This window comes from Neofelis nebulosa, chromosome 1 (genome assembly GCF_028018385.1).
Source record: "Neofelis nebulosa isolate mNeoNeb1 chromosome 1, mNeoNeb1.pri, whole genome shotgun sequence".
Taxonomy (NCBI): Eukaryota; Metazoa; Chordata; class Mammalia; order Carnivora; family Felidae; genus Neofelis; species Neofelis nebulosa.
The window spans coordinates 63,309,576-63,325,849 of NC_080782.1; the positions used below are offsets into that span (position 1 = coordinate 63,309,576).

Below are 16,274 nucleotides of genomic sequence, written 5' to 3' on the forward strand. Positions count from 1 at the left end.
ATGGTCTTTACCAAGAAGGGCCCGAGCCAGGCCCTCAGATTGGTGAGGAACATACACCCCCCTGCCCTGGGGACCTGCAGCTTTATCGCTCACACCCCTGGGAAGCAGCCCGAATCCTGACCCCTCTTTTGTTCTGTCTCCCCTCTTTCTTCCTCTTCCCCCTCCCCTCCCTCCTGGTTTTCTTTCCTTCTTTTCAAGACGTATCTATAACTTACAAATAGCCAAGCGCATAAATCTTAAAGGTGAGACTTGATGAACGCTTATACCCGTGTCACCATCACCTCATCAAGACAACACATCTCCACCGCCTGGAAGGTTCCTTCGTGCCCCCTCCCAGTCAGTATCTCCTGCCACCACCACTATTGTGACTTATTACCGTAGATTAATTTTGACTGTCTTCAAACTTCATAGAAAACTTTCCCAGTTTTACAGTTAAGGAAACCGGGGCTCAGAGAGGTGAAGTAACTTGTTCCAGGTTCCCCGCCCCCCCGCCCCCCAGCTTCTTAGTGGCAGGAGGTGAGCCTACATGTATCTGCCACTGCCCCATGAGTCTTCTCATCGCCCTTGCTAGTGACAGGAGGAATCAGGCCCGAGAGTCTCCAGATAGCAGTAAATCCACAAAAAAGCTTGTATTGTCCCTTCAGGTGGGCTGATTTCTGGCTGTCCGTTCACCTTTTAAAATCAGTTCAGCCCCAGCCAGTTTAGCTAGCCTTGGCAGGCGTCTGCGGGTGGCAGGCTAAAGGAGGGCTTGCGGTGCTGGCTGGGGGTAGGAGGACGCCAGCAGCCCTGGAACATTCCGCTTTGGATTCAGAAGGTGGATCTCTTGGCCTCCTTGGGCAGGCGGCACAGGTGATTGAACTTCATTTATCTTGCAGCCTGGGGCCCTTCAGGAATGCACTGGGAACAGCCAGTTCTGGCCTTACATAACCAGACTGGCCTACGCTCTGCAGGCCAGTGGGCTTTCCACCCCTCCCCAGCACCTCAGCCCCTTTATTCTAGGTGGCACTGGAGAGCCTGGGCTCCATGGGCTAGGAGAGGCCCCCTGGGGCCTCGAGGGTGGGCTCACCTTGGTGCCACACCTGGCACTCACCTCTCTGTGCACTGAGGTCACCTCCAGAGGATTGCCAGGGGATGACATCATCCCACAATCCGCTGGTGATGTGCTGAGGCCCCACCTCCGAGGTGGGAAAGGTGAGTAGCTACAAGGAAGAGTCTCGCTAGTTTGGGAAAGGAAGCCGGGGGCTCTCCCTCTCCCTCGGTGACCATTCTGTTAATCACCCAGTAGTGTCATTACTCAACAACCTTCTGGAGTTGCACATCAAGGCTGGGGTAGAAGTTGGGCACTAAAGGCCGAGGAAGAGCCCTTTTGGCTGTGGAGATGTCCATCCTCCAGCATACCCTCCTGTGGTCCTGCTTGCTCCTTTCCCCCTGGCTAATTTGTTCTCTTTGTTCTCCGATGGGGGCCAACACTATGAGCCTGCCAAGTACAAACCCCTGTCTCTCTTCCCCACACCCTGTGTGTGGCCTCAGAGGGCCAGCCCTCCTCCCCCATTTCCTCCCTTGATCCTAGATGTTGAGGGCGAGAGGGAGGGGAGACAGCATGAGCCCTAGAAAGCCTGGGGCTCAGGCTGAATGCAGACCTAGGTGGGATTTTAGCTCTGCTATTTCCTGCTGTGTGACTTTGGAGAGGGCACTCAACCTCTCTGAGCCTCAGTTTCCTGATTGTAAAATGAGGATCAGGACATTTTCACAGGATCAGATGGGAATAACATGAATGCACATAGGCCCAGTTGGGATTTTCCTGACTTCATGGGCTGGAGGCCCAACAGTCTGAAGGCCAAACCACATCTGTCACTCTCTTGTCTTCAGGAGCATCCTTGTGACCCGTGCAAGGAAACATGCCCCAGGTGACTTTTTGAGCCCACTGTTTCTTTTTTTTCCTACACATTTTTTTTAAGTTTGTTAATTTTGAGAGAGAGCATGCATGTGTGAATGCATAAATTCGTGCATGTGCACCAGTGGGGGAGGAGCAGAGAGAGAGAGGAGGGAAAGAATCCCAAGCAGCACCGAGCCTGATGTGAGGCTCAGTCTCACGACTGGAGCCCACTATTTTTAAGTTTATTTATTTATTTTGAGAGAGAGAGAGAGAGAGAGATCAGGGGAGAGGGACAGAGGCAGGGAGGGAGAGAGAATCCCAAGAAGGCTCTGCATCCCATGTGGGGCTTGACCCCCACAGACTGTGAGATCATGACCTAAGCTGAAACCAAGAGTCAGAGGCTTAACCGACTGAGCCACCCAGGTGCCCCTGGACCCCACTGTTTCTTAATTGAGCACCAGCTACATCATATTACATGCTAGGGGCATAAAGACAGGCTCTGAGTAAAAACAAAATGCCCTTGCCCTGACCTGACTCATTCTTTCCCAGAGATGTGGCCATGTACAGGGCTTTCTTAGAGTCTAGTTGCTTAGAGCTGCAAGCCTTTATTTACAGCCTGTGCTGGACCCTAGTTAATTCTTCCAGTAGCCATAGCCCAGCCACTTCAAGCACGGCCCCCATACCTGCCCACTGGGCCGAGCCTTTAGATTCGGTCCCCTCTCCCCTTGGGGAGTGCTCTGGGAATCAGAAGTGGCCTTCAGACATGGCCACCCGGCGTCCACTCAGCGGCTCGTCAAAGATGCCTCTACGACACTTCGAGCTCAGCACAGCCACTTGCAACTCAGTGCCTTTCCCTCCTCACTGCTCTTCTTCCAGGAGCTCCCAGCCCAACAAATGTTTCCAGAAAGACACATGGCGGTCTGCCTGCATGCCTCCCTTGAGCCCCCCACGGCCCATAGCTGACATATCTGGCATCCCTCCCTCCCGCGCCCCCCTCCCACAACACACCCAATCCAGGCCATCTCTTGCCTTCCGTGTGGTTTCCCCAGTGCACAGTGGCCCCTCCGGTCAGTCTTCCTTGCAGAGGAAGCCTGTTAAAGGGCAAGACTGACCATGCGGCTGCACTCTGTCTGGATGGAGTGTGAAGGCCTTACCAGGGCCTCCGGGCCTCCCTGACACAGCCCCTGCCCATTCTCCAGCTGCATCACACAGCCCACTTCCCTTCGCTCTGCGCTGCAGCCACAGTGACCTTTCCTCAGTTCCCCAAAACAGCCACTTCCAGGCCTCTGCACACTCTGTCCCAAAGATCCCCACGCCCACCCCCACCTCTTTGCTGGGGCAGCCTCCTCCTCCTTCAGGCCTCCGCTCCCATCTCCTCAGAGAAGTCTTTCTGGCCCATTCTCCCAGAAGTCACTTGTCCTGTCATCCCTCCCTTGTCACCCCACAACTTTCCAACCAAGCAATAATCATAGTTGGGTGGAAGGTATTTTTTAAGGAGGCGAGTGGTGTCTCTAAGGCTGATGAAGACAGAGACCGTGTCTGACTGCGTTACCCACTGTCTCTAGTGCCTGACAGGTAGCAGGCACTCGAAAAGTATTTGTTGAATAAATTCACGTTGCCAACAGGTCCTGTTGTGGCGCCCTGGTCCCAGATAGCAAGGTGGCATGACTGTCCATGGGGCCCCCTGCCCCCTGTCTGTTCAAAGACCTGAAACCTGTGAACGTGTGACCTTACGTGGCCAGAGGAACTTTACAAATGTGATTGTGTCGAGTCTCTTGTGCCAGGGAGATGGCCCTGAGTTATCTGGTGGGCGAGATGAAATGACCAGAGCTGCTGTAGGAGGGAGTTAGGAGGCCAGAGAGGAGTGAAGATGCTGTGTGGTTCTACTGGGTGTGAAGGTGGAGGAGGGGCTATGAACTTAGGCAGCCTCTAGAAGGATTCTCCCGTAGAGCCTCCAGAAGGAGTACGGCCCCGCAGACCTGTTTTATACTGTGTACCTCCAGAAGTGCAAGGTGATAATAAATGTGACTCGTTTTAAGCCATCAGCTTTGTGATAATTTATGCTGCAGCCACAGGACACTAATAAACTAGTCACGTCTAGTTGCATCTGGGACCTGGTGTTTGCCCCAGGGCTTTGTGAGGGCCGAGCATCGAGGGTGAGCGCCCAGGGAATCCCCACTTCCCAGCTGAGTGGGAGATGGCTCCAGAGAGTAGGGACTAGGGTACCATATGCCTGGAGGTACCAGGCCCTGCGGCCTAATAAGACTCCCATTTTTCACTCAAGTGTTCAGACCACCCCATTAACGGCAGGTGGTGATATCCCACTCGAAGACGGGCTCTGCCGAGCTCACATAGAAAATGGCAGAGCTGGGATTGGAATTTGAATCTGTCTAACGCCAAAAGCCGTGCCCGTTATCACCACCCCAGCCCCCTCCCTCTGAGTGGTAAGGCCAGTGTTTGGAGAGGCCCTCAAGATGGGAGCCCTGCTCCCCTGTGCCTGAGCAGATAGGCTTCCCCTAGATGGTTGGTTGAGCAGTGGTCACCAAGGGAAATGGCTCCTGGCTGTCCCCGGCATCTGTGATGGGTGCCCCCTCTCAGTGAAGGCTTCTGTACTTGTCTCCCTTAGCGTGAATGAGCTCTATGTCGATGACCCGGACAAGGACAGCGGGGGCAAAATTGACGTCAGCCTGAACATCAGTTTACCCAATTTGCACTGCGAATGTGAGTATTCCCAACAGCCCTCTGCTCCAGCAAGGCCCCTCTGTTAGGCAGAGCTGAGTGTGCAGAGATGACAAGATAACCGGGACAAGTCAGCAAACAGGGCAGGCTACAAATAGCAGGTCGCATAAGGTTCTCCTTGTTCCTTTTGGGGGTGTGGGGGGGTGCGGAATGTAATCAAATGTGCCTGCATTTGGAGATTTTGTAGAATACAAAGTCCTCGAAATGGCTAACGGGGGTTACCTCTGGAGGGTAGCCATGTTTTCAGCCGGATTTCACGGGGAGCTGTGGCATGTGACTGACAACCAGTTTATCCTGCCCCATAGCAAGGGGGCCGGGCTGTTATTACCCATATCTTGGCAAGAGGCTGTAGGGTGCCATGGGGGGGTGGGGGCAGGGTCATATAACCTCTCAAGCATCTTAAAGCAAGGAGACCTCAGACCTCTTTTGCTCACTAAAACTCTGACCCAGGCTGAGGTGTGACTTCTCTGAGCTTGTTTTCTCATCTATAAAAATGGGTTTATAATGCTATCTGTTGCCTGAGGTTTCCGGGAGGGTCTGATGAGCCGGTCCCTAGACTTCTTGTTGAGTGGACTGGGTGTCCCTTCCTGGACTGGGATGTCTAGTGTCCCTTTGCCCCAGGTTGGCACATAACCCGATGCAGGCCCTTCTCCCACCCATGCCCTTCCTCCTGAAGGACAGAACACTGGGTGTGTCCACAGGCAGAGATAGGGAGAGATTCAGTTCTGTTATTGCTTTTGGTGAGAATTACATCACAATTTTGAATCCACAGTGGGCCCCAAGCCAGGGAACCTGTTGAAATAGGTCGGTTTTATTTTTATTTTTTCTTTTTCCCTTAGAAAAATAATTCATCTGGCAGCTTCTCAGTCAGGAGTAGGTCGTGTCTCTGGAACAAGGAAATTCTTAGTCAGGCCAGAGGACTGGGACCAGTGGGGTAGGGGAGGGAAGGGATGTGGTTCCAGGCTGCGTCCCAGCTACGGGCAGTGGCCCAGGAGGGGCCAGGCAACCTTAAGCTTGGGGCTGCACTAGCCCACGGGGTGGTACCTCTCTGTGGGGCCATAACCCGAACCCAGGCATCTTACACTCGACCTCCGCACCCTGGCTGTTCTTTAAGAGAACAGATTTTTATTATTAAAAAAAAAAAAAAAAAAAAAAATGCACGTTCATCATTGTACCTTTGGGAAATCCAGAGCAGCAGGGAGAAGAAATCGCCCATAATTCCACCCCCAGTGACAGCGTCAGTTGACATTTGACGCCATCCCATCCTGTTGGCCTTCCTTTCTGTGCCTTTCTAAACACGGCTGAGATCACATTGTGTGTGCAATCTCCTATCCTGCTTTAAAAAGTGATATTTTATTGCTAACTAATAACAGGAATATTTTTTTTTTGGCTTAAAAAAAATCACGTTCAAAATACAGAAACAAACAAAGAGAAAAGTTGAAGTCCGTGTTCCCTAGTGTGCCATCCACCCCAGAGGAAGCCCGTGCTAGCAGCCGGGACCCCTTCTCCACCCCTGTGTTTGTGTGCCTGCCTTGTGTGTCTGTCCCCCCGTCTACAAACGCATATCATGTTTAGGTGGCGGGTGTTGTTTTTTCTTTTTACTTTTCATGTAATTGGGACCCAACTGCGTGGGACCTTTCTGGGGTTTCTTGTTTTTTATGCTAATATCTTGGAGCTATTCTTACGTTACTCATAATATTGGTAAGATGATCACCACAGCTGCCATTGATTCTGCTCCTGCTCCAAACCAGGCTCCGTCCTGAATCCTTTGGCTGTGTTAGTGCGTTAAGATGAGACGTACTCCAGTGGAATGGCCAAAGGGTGTGGCCTCTGGATCGAAACTCTGTGGGTTCTAATCCACGCTCCAGTGTTTCTTAGCTGTACGATCCCAGGCAAGTTACTTAACCTCTCCGTGCCTTAGTGTCCCCCAGGATAGAATGGGTCTGATAATATTATCTTCCCCACAGGGATGCTCGGATGGTGCATTCCTATGTAGAAAGCACTTAGAAGGGTGTCTGGCACCTAGTACTATTTTAATTTTCGAAATCCTCACAAGCCTAGGATAGAGGAGGAAACCGAGGCACAGGAAGGCTAGGGAATTTGCTCGAGGTCCCACTGCTGGTAAGGGGCAAGGCCAGGAACCACAGACAGTGGCAGCCCCAGAGCCCAAGCTCTTAGTCACTGCCCTGCTCTGAGCTGCCTCTCCCCACACATGGATTTAGCTCAGTTCTCGTACCTGCTGCACCGCATTCCAGAGGGGACTGTTCCATTGACTAGTCCCTTGTTGACAAGCAGCTGGGTTGCCTCCACTCGTCACAATTTCAAATAAAGTTGCCCAGAGCAGCCTCGCACACACGTCTGGACATGTCTGCATCTAGACAACAGGCTCCCAGGGGTGGAGCCGCTGAGTCCTGTTTGCATTTCTCTTAAACCAAACGTTATGGCATCAGCGTTTCCCGCATACTACAGACCTGTGAGCGTCGTTTTTAACGACTACATCATATTTCCTTCTGTGGATGGGCCCTCCCTCGCTTCCCCACCACCACTGACGAATACATTTGTTCCCATTTTTCCCTTGTAGGGTTGGCTCACATAAAACTGCTCCCAGCAGTTCTTTCTCTGTGTCATAACCTCCTTTCCAGTGCTTCTTTCAGGGAAATGTCTGTGTTTTCATAGTTTGCAAAGCCGTGCCACTTAAACCATCTCAAAGGATGCAATTGGCGTGGGCCTGCCCATTTTACAGATTGGGAAGCTGAGTCACGGGTAAAGAGTCACATTGGAGTCAAAGACCAGGACCCCCAAGTCCCAAGTTTCCCATTCAGTGTACTGAGGAACCCAGAAAAGTACCTTAGCTCCGGGAGGGCAGGGCCTGCAGGAATAGGCATTGGGTAAAAAAAAGGTGTGAATGAATGAATGATGAGTGAAAGAATGCCTGCCTAAAACCTTACCCAACAAACCCAGAGACTGAGAACCATTAGGGGCTGACGTTCATTAAGCACTTGCTGTTTACTATACGTCAGCCCCTGTTCTAAGCATTTTCTACACATATTATTTGATCCTCATAATTCTCCAAGGAAGGTCTAATTGTTATCACCCATTTTCCAGAGAAAGAAACAGGCATCAGGAGCTTATGTGCCTCGGCGAGGGTTGTACAGCTGGCGAGAGGCAGGGCCAGGATTCAGACTAACCTTTTCACCCCGACCTTCTGCTGTCTCCCTGCAGTCTTGAGTTTAGCAGAGTCGTCACCCTCGCGCCCCACACTCCTCCATCCCTGGCCCCATTAGCTGCTGCCGCCCCCTGGCCTCCTTCCCCTCTTCCTTTGCAGCCTCAGGCAGTGGCAGGGACCTTGTGGGCTTGCTCCCTTTCAGTCCAGCCTTGATGGCTGCCTTCCTCTCTGTGGCTATGGGCCCTAGGCTGTGGGTGCCTGGAAGGCCCAGGGCCCACCTGTCCATGGAGTAGATGAGAGGAGGGGGTCCAGGGATGAAGGGCTGGGCCCCATCCCCATTTCTCTGGGTGTTTGTGACTCTCTCCTCTCCTTGGCCCCTGCAGTGGTCGGACTTGACATACAGGATGAGATGGGCAGGCATGAGGTGGGGCACATTGACAACTCGATGAAGATCCCACTGAACAACGGGGCCGGCTGCCGCTTTGAGGGGCAGTTCAGCATCAACAAGGTACGGAGACCCTGCACGGGGCCCCTTTTCCCCACTCCCCATCCCTTCGGTCCCCTTCCTCCCAGAATCCGAGTGTTCAGAGCTGTGCGCTCACTCAGCCTCCCCCCACCCAGCCAGGGCCTGACAAGCATCAGGGTGGCCGGCAGCGTTTCCTGCTGAGATTCTGGGTGAGGGTTCCAGGCTCCCAGAGGCACGGAGCCCCCACTGGCTGGTTCAGGAAGGGGCTGCTTTTCCTCCCGCCGGGGAAGGGAGCGGCCGTTAAGAAGACCATGGGATTTGCAGTCCTGAGCCCTGAGTGTGCATCCCGGCTCTACCCCCTCTTGGCCAAGCAGCGCCCTCTGAGTCACTCCACCCATCATAGCCTGTTTTTACGTCTTTAGGGTGAGGATACGATGATGGTAATAATAGAATGATACCACCCAGCTCCCAAAGTTTGCATGAGGATTAAATGAGCTATCACACATTCATTCGAAAAACGTTTATTGGACACCTTCTGTGTCAGCTCTGGGGCCACTCTGAGTAGGTGGCACGGAACGGGGTAGGTGGGCAGAGTTCCCGCGCTATCGGAGCTCCCGTGCTAGTAGAGGGATATAGACAGCACGCTAACTGAAAAGCATTTTGGTGGGTGGCGATGTGACGAGGAATAAAGCAGGGGAGGAGTGAGATTGGGGTGCATTTGAAAGTAGCTGGTAGGCCCCCAAAGGACCCGTTCAGGTGTTACTGTGGTTTTGTTGCTAGAACCAGGAACTTCAGATCCTGAGTCGAGGATGTGAGCACAGTGCATTTGGGAGTACAAGGGAACCCTGGCGGGAGCCAGCAACCTTGTCTCCACACACGCTGTACCCTTTTCAGCTCTTCTTATGTATTAATCACAGCGGAGCCTTGCAAAAATAGCTCTGTGAGGTGGCACCATTTTACAGATGAGGAAACGGATGCCCAGAGCGGTTGAGTGTCTTACCCAAGATCACACAGCTGTCTCCCGTGTTCCATAACTCCCATTCCCGGTCCCAGCCAGACTGAGCCATTGGCCACTCCTGGCTTCTGCTTGCCCTCTTGTAGCCTTTGCTCAGAACACCCTTCCTCTGGTCCCCGACATCTGAATCAGACATTGCAAGCTCACTGGCCACACCCAACCCAAAGACAAGTTACGTTTGTCCTGTATAGCATTCAAACACGTCAGAGCCAAAAGCTAAAGACTGGGAGCCCAGAGTTCCAGATTTTCAAAGTCAGAGGCTCTAGCCACACTGGGGACACATCCCATTGTCAACAGACATTTGGAGCTGCCCCTTTCGACAGGGCATGTGCCCTCCCTTCCCACAATTCCTGCTGAGTGGCTGCAAGACTGGGCCGGGACACCGGTGTGACTGGACCTGTCTCTCCCCACGTAGTCTCGGGGCCTCTCCTCTCCACTGCTTGAGATTCCCTCTCTCTCCCTTTCTCTCTCTCCCTCCCTCTCCCTTTGCCCCTCCTCTGCTCACATGCACGTGTGTACGTGCTCTCAAAAAGTTAAAAAAAATAAAGACCTATACTATACCAGTATGGTAGCCGTTAGCCACGTGATGCTATTTAAATTTGAATTCATTAAAATTAAATAAAGTGAAATATTCAGTCCTTCAGTGTCACTAGTCACATTTCAAGTACTTAATAGCCACGTGAGACTAGTGACTGCCATATTAGTACTACATAACATTTTCATCACCAGAGAAAGTTCTGTTGGACTGCAAAACTTTAGAAAGCTCATGGTGATAGGAGCAGGTGCAGGGAGCACACTGGAGGGGCCAAGAGCAGAGGTCATGGTCACTGGGTGTGCAGTGGAGTTGGAGAGAAGTGGCCAGATTAGGGATGTGGAGTCAACGAGACTTGCCGATCGGTTGGTTATGGGTAGTGAGGGCAAGAGTGGAATCAAAGAAACCTCTTAGGTCTTTGTCTGGACAAGCAGAAGGTCCCATTTTCTGGATATGGAAGTCTGGGCAAGCATGGATTCTGTGGGCAGTAGGGCTGGGAAACTGTAGTTCAATTCTGGATGTGTTTCATTTGGGATTCCTCCCAGAGATACTACATCGGAGGTGTGTTTCTGGGGTTCGGGAGAGTGTTCTGAGCCGGAATGTAAATGTGGGGGGGGGTCATCAGTGAATAGATGATGTTGGGGTCCTAGGTCTCCATCAGCGCTACTCAGAGTAGGCTCCCAGACCAGCAGCATCAGTACCACCTCAGAACTTACTAGAAATGCAGATTTTCGGGCCCCGCTTCAGAACCCCCTAATCTGTGTTATAATGAGCCTTCCAGGGGATTCCAATGCCACGAATGTTTGCGGATTATTGGCCTAAGCTAAACTATCCAGAGAGAAGGTGTAGAAATTTTTCCAAACATGGAGTTCACTGACACCCCAGGGAGTGTAGACTGAATCCAAGGGGTCTATGAACTTGCATGGGGGAAAAAAATGACATGTTGATTTTTATGAAGCTCTGACTCAAATTCAGCATTTTCTCCTATGATGGACGTTGGCTACAAACCATAGTAGCCTTAGCAGCACCTGTGACTTGTCACCAATAAATTGCCGATATTTATATCACATTAAAATAGTTGCAGATAATTTTGAGATACTGTTTACATTCATCACTACTTTGAAATCAGAGTGATCAGTTGACCTGTGACCAGGTCTTATTATTTGCTGTGGTAATAAAGAAGCCTATTTAAGTATGTTTTTTCGTATTTTAATTACTGCTTACACATCATTTCTTTCCTCCATAATCCTATGTATTGGATATATTCAACACATCTTAAACATTTAAAACACGTGTCACCGGACTGGCAAAGGGCCTGTGGCACCAAATGCAAGAACCCAAAGTCTTGATGCAAATGTGGTTTCAGGACTGATTTCTGATACGCTCCAGCGTTGAGGAGTGGGGAGATGAGGGGGGTGATGAAAGGTAGGAGAAGGAGCCGCCAGGCAGGTAGGAGGGAACCAGGCCTAGGCGGGCCCTAGAATCTAGAAGAGAACGTGGATCAAAGGGGAAGGGCCGGTGCTGCGTGGGTGGGGTGACTGACCTGGGAGCTGCAGGGGAACGCCAATGACGTGGGAGAGAGCAGCGGGCTGGAGAGGCGGCCTTGGAGAGGAGGGAGGGCGGGCGGGCGTGTGGGCACGCAGGGAGATAGGCCAGTTGGTGGCAGGCCTAGGCTCTTGCTGTGCCTGGAGAACTGCTGCTCTTCCACAGACCTCGTTGACGTGGGTCCCTCCGGGGAGTCCCTCCGGGGAGTCCCTCCTTCCCTCTCCTCTGACCCCCATTTCACTTCTTGACTTCTTTGGACCATTGCGTCCCGCCCCTTGCTGATTCATTCATACATCATGCTATTGAGTGCTTTGTGCCTGGCTCCACACTTGGCACTGGGATGCAGTGCTAAAAGGAACGATCATGGTCCCTGACCTTGATGGCACTGTGGTCTATTATGGGGTGGTAGCCACCCCACAGGTAAACACTCAAACAAGCAAATTGCGGTTTTGGTAAAGCAGCCGTGAAGAGAATGAAGAGGGTGTTAGGGTGGAGAATAAGGGAGAGAAACCACTGAGATTGGGGTGTAAGGGGAGGCCTGTCTGAGGGGTGACGGTGGAGGATGAACACACACACACGCAGTCCTGGTTGTGGGAGCCTCCCCTCAGGGGTATTATGATCACCTGGCTTAAACAAATATTTATGCCCCAGACAGTGAACGAGAAGGGGCCATTTTGACACCCAGCCTGGGATGGACACAGGAGAAACACCACCCAGGAGATAGCCCAGCACCGCACCCTCCTCCCCCCTTAGCAAACACGCCCAGGCTGTGGTCGGCTCCCCTCAGATGGGCTTTGGTGGGGCCCCCAGAGTGGGGAGTGGGACTTGCTCTTTGGGGTCAGACCTATCTGTGGTCGAGAATCCTGGCTACAGTGCTCACTGATTGAATGAATGACTCTGGGCAGTTTAGCCTCTCTAAGCCTCAGTTTCTGCATCTGAAAAATGGGGATAATAACATTGCCCTCACAGATTGTAAGACATGAGCAAATTAAAATACAAAGCATTTGGGGCGCCTGGGTGGCTCAGTCAGTTAAGTATCCTACTTCAGCTCAGATCGTGATCTCACAGTTCATGGGTTCGAGCCCCGTGTCAGGCTCTGTGCTGACAGCTCAGAGCCTAGAGTCTGCTCTCTGACCCTCGCCCGCTTTCTCTCTCTCTCTCTCTCTCTCTCTCTCTCTCTCTCAAAAATGAATAAACATTAAAAAAAAATTTTTTAATAAAATAAAATACAAAGCACTTAACTCTGTGGGGATGGGAACAAGCCTCGGTGCCCTTTCCCTGGCCTGCTTTATCTCCCATCAGTGGGAGCATCCGTGATCTCATCAGCTGGCACCCACTGTCACCTGAGTGCAGGTGTGCTCCTAAAATGTGCGTGGATGGCGTTCAAGAAATTGGTCTTCTCTGGCTGGCAAGGGCCAGGGATTCTAGGAAAGTGTGAAGCTGGCCCTTGCCTTATGGCTACCACCGATTAGGTTCTTACCTGGCCCTTTCCTGTATTAACCTACTTACTCCTTGCAGCAGCTCTGAGGAAACTGAGGCCAAAGAGATTAAGTAGGTTTTGAACCCAGGCAGCCTGGCACCAGGCCCCTGCTCTCCCCCTGCGCCCCCCTGTTGCTTCTTCTTGCCAGCATCTTGGTCACACGAGCTGTGACCACTGGTGTCCATTCACTCCAGGTCACGGCTCAGGCCACCCTCTGTCCTCGTACCCTTGCAGGGAGTGGAGACTCCCACTCTGCCTGTGTTCAGGGTTCCTGCCTCCTAGGAGCTCTCAGTCAGGCAGTGCTCAGACAAGAAAGCCAGCGTGACGGTGTGCCCTGATGATGGGTGAGGTTAGTAGCTGGCCCCCACCCCTTTATCTCCCAGCATCAGGCTTACACTTGCCCCATGGCTTCCTTATCTGTCCATCAGGAAGTTGGCCAGCAGTCAGATGTCCAAGTTCGAGTGTTCCAGGCTGCCCCGGCAGCCCCCAGCAGCCCAGACTCCTCGCTTAATCAGCCAGCCCCCAGGAGGAGGGCAGGATGGGCCCGGGTTTGGGGCCTGGCTCCATCTATATGCTTCTAAAATCTATCAGAGACACTGACGTAGGTTCCTAAGTCACAGGCTCTAAAAGCGTCGTCGTTTCTTTCTTCAGCCCAGCGTGTGCTGGCATGAGTCAGCCACCTGTGATGGATTCCTTGTGGAGGGGGAGTGGGTCACTGAGTCACAGCCTCGGGGGGAGGCAGCGGGTGGCAGATGGTGCGGGAGCCAGCCTCCTTGACTCACTTCACTCTGGGAGCGTGAGGCCCAGCCTCCAAACCCCATTCTGAACTCTGCCCACTGGAGGCCCCGTGTCACTCACTTCAGGGAAGAACGCCAAAGGACACGTGCTGGACGCTATTGGTTTCTTCCAGAGGTGATAGACAACGGGACCTTTAGTCCTCACTTGATCATGTGCCTTTTTTTTTCTTTTAATTTTTGTTTTAATGTTTTGTTTATTTTTGAAGAGAGAGAAACACAGAGTGGGGGAGAGGCAGAGAGAGAGAGAGAGCCATAGAATCTAAAGAAGGCTCCGGGCTCTGAGCTTTCAGCACAGAGCCCGACACGAGGCTCGAACTCATGAACTGTGAGATCATGTCCTGAGCCCAAGTCAGATGCTTAACTGACTGAGCCACCCAGGCCCCCCGATCATGTGCCTTTTTTTATAATATTAATGTATAATTTATTATTTATATAAGTAAAAATAAAGTTTAAACATATTTTTTTAAGATACAGTGGGCTTCTCCCCATGCCCTGCCTGTGTACATGTGGTTCTGTCTTCCAGGGGGGTTCTTCTGTCCTGGCTCTGATGACAAACACGTTCATGCTAGGAACCCAGCCCAATAACAGCTGCCATTGGCTTTGCACTCCCCACTTTGTTTCATCCTCTCAGTAACCTTTTGCAGCTAGTGTCTCCATCTTGATGATGGGGAAACTGAGGCACACAGGTTACTGACCTTGCCCAAGGTGCCCCAGCTGAGAAGTGGGGCTGGACTGGAGTGTGGAGCTCAGCTGCTATTCTACCATGGGTAATTGGGCCCCTGAGGCCCACGTCTCAGGCTCCGTTCTAGCCTCACCTGTGAGCCGAGGCCAGGCCGTACCCTGTCAGCCTGGTACCTTCCAGGTGAGTCCAAAGCCCAGGCCCTAGTGAGGACAGGAATACTTCTATGAGCAGCCCACAGCTTTGTGTTCGGAACAGGCATGCTTACCAAACAAGCAGACTTTGATGGACTGCTGCTTAGCCAGAAGCTCTAAGCCATATTCCTTCCTCTGATGCAGTTCGTTGAACTGGAATAAAATAAACTGCGTTTTCAGCATGGCATTTGGGGCCTTTACTGAACCGCCCCATCTCCCTCTTATGCCTCTTTATTTTCTGCCGCTACCACCCCTGCAGACCGTTCTAGTTCTTTACACGTGCCCACCAACCGGGCAGTTTCTGACCTCCGTACTCGTCATGCTGACCCATCAGCTCTGATGCCTTTCCCCCTCTTCCCGAGTACTGCAGACTCATTTTTACAGCCTTAGCACAACAGGGTCCTTTCTGCTGAGAAGCCCTCTCGGAACACTCCCAACTGAGTTGGGGGCCCTCCCCACGGCCCCCACGGTCTACATCTCTCTGGTCCGGTGTGGGTCACGCAGTCTCATTTTCTATTCCAGACCTGTGTCACCACAGGCCAGAGGCTCGTCCAGGGTCAGGTTCTTGTCTGAGCTGTCTTCCCAAAACCAGCACGTCCCAAAGGATGGCTGCGTGTGGCCATCAACCCAGGGCTGCTGAGGTGAATGGCGGGAGGGAGTATCATGTCCAGCTTCAGTGTGCAGAGTCTGGAGGCCAGCATCCCTGAGTTCAAACCACAGCTCTTGGCATGTTTCTTAGCAAGTGTCTTCACTTTTCCGAGCCTTAGTTTTCTTTTCTGTAAAATAGAAATTACCAGATGTCACAATCAAAAATGCTATTTCCAGAATTTACTTTTTATTTAGAACAGTTTTTCAATGTTTATTTATTTTGAGAGAGAGAACGCGCGCGAGAGAGCACAAGCGGGCGAGCACAAGTCGGGGAGGGGCAGAGAGAAGGAGAGACAGGATCCAAAGCAGGCTCTGCACCATCAGCACAGAGCCCGGTGCGGGGCTCCATCTCATGAACCGTGAGATCATGACCTGAGCCGAGATCAAGAGTCAGACACTTAACTGACTGTGTCACCCAAGTGCCCCACAAATGCTATTTTAAGAATTAATGTCTTTCTTTGGTTTGTTCGTTCATCCAGTACCTAATGTAGTGGGCATCTACCAGGGTCTGGGGAGTGCAGAGCAAATCAGACACAACTCCCTACCAGCGTGGAGCTTACGTTCCCCGGTGAGGAAGCAGAATAGAACGAGATAAAGATACGGTGGCAGGTGTTTCTGAGTGCTTTAGCAGACCAAAGGGTTTGGGGAATCGGGGTCAGGGGGCTCCCCGAGCAGAGGCCTGAGGGAAAACAGGGAGGGGAGAGCCATGTCAAAGAGGGTTCCAGGAAGGGGTCAGAGGTACGAAGGACCGAGGTAGGACCTCCACGGTAGGCCGTTCCCGGCCAGAAGGAGTACACAAAGGAGGTTGTGAGCAGAGGAGTGACACGATCAGAGGTAGGGTTCAAAAGAACCCCTCTGGCTGTTGTTGGGGGAGGGCCTGTGGGTGCCAAGGGTGCAAGCTGGGGGCCCAGTGAGGAAGCTGCCCCAGGGGAGCACTGGAGGCTTGAGAAGGTCAGGTGCTACATGTCGTGAGGGTGGAGCTGACAGCCTTTCCTGGTGAGCAGGAGGCCAGGTGTGAGAGAAAGGTAGGGGGCCAGGATGATCCCAAGGGCTTGGCCTGAGTAGCTTGGTGGAGGAGGGGCCTTTTAGTGCAACAGAGATGCCCCAGCAGAACCCAGGGAGGTCCTGGTCACAGGA

The 16,274-nt window shown here is 52.3% G+C and overlaps 1 protein-coding gene across 1 annotated transcript in view; it reads left to right on the top strand.

Annotated features, from left to right (window-relative positions):
* Positions 1–16,274, top strand: part of ERGIC1 (endoplasmic reticulum-golgi intermediate compartment 1) — a 101,497-nt gene that overhangs the window by 61,017 nt on the left and 24,206 nt on the right. The window contains exons 4-5 of the mRNA XM_058723482.1: positions 4,503–4,597; positions 8,165–8,289. Of these exons, the coding sequence (XP_058579465.1) occupies positions 4,503–4,597; positions 8,165–8,289 (220 nt within the window). The remainder of the gene's footprint in view (positions 1–4,502; positions 4,598–8,164; positions 8,290–16,274) is intronic.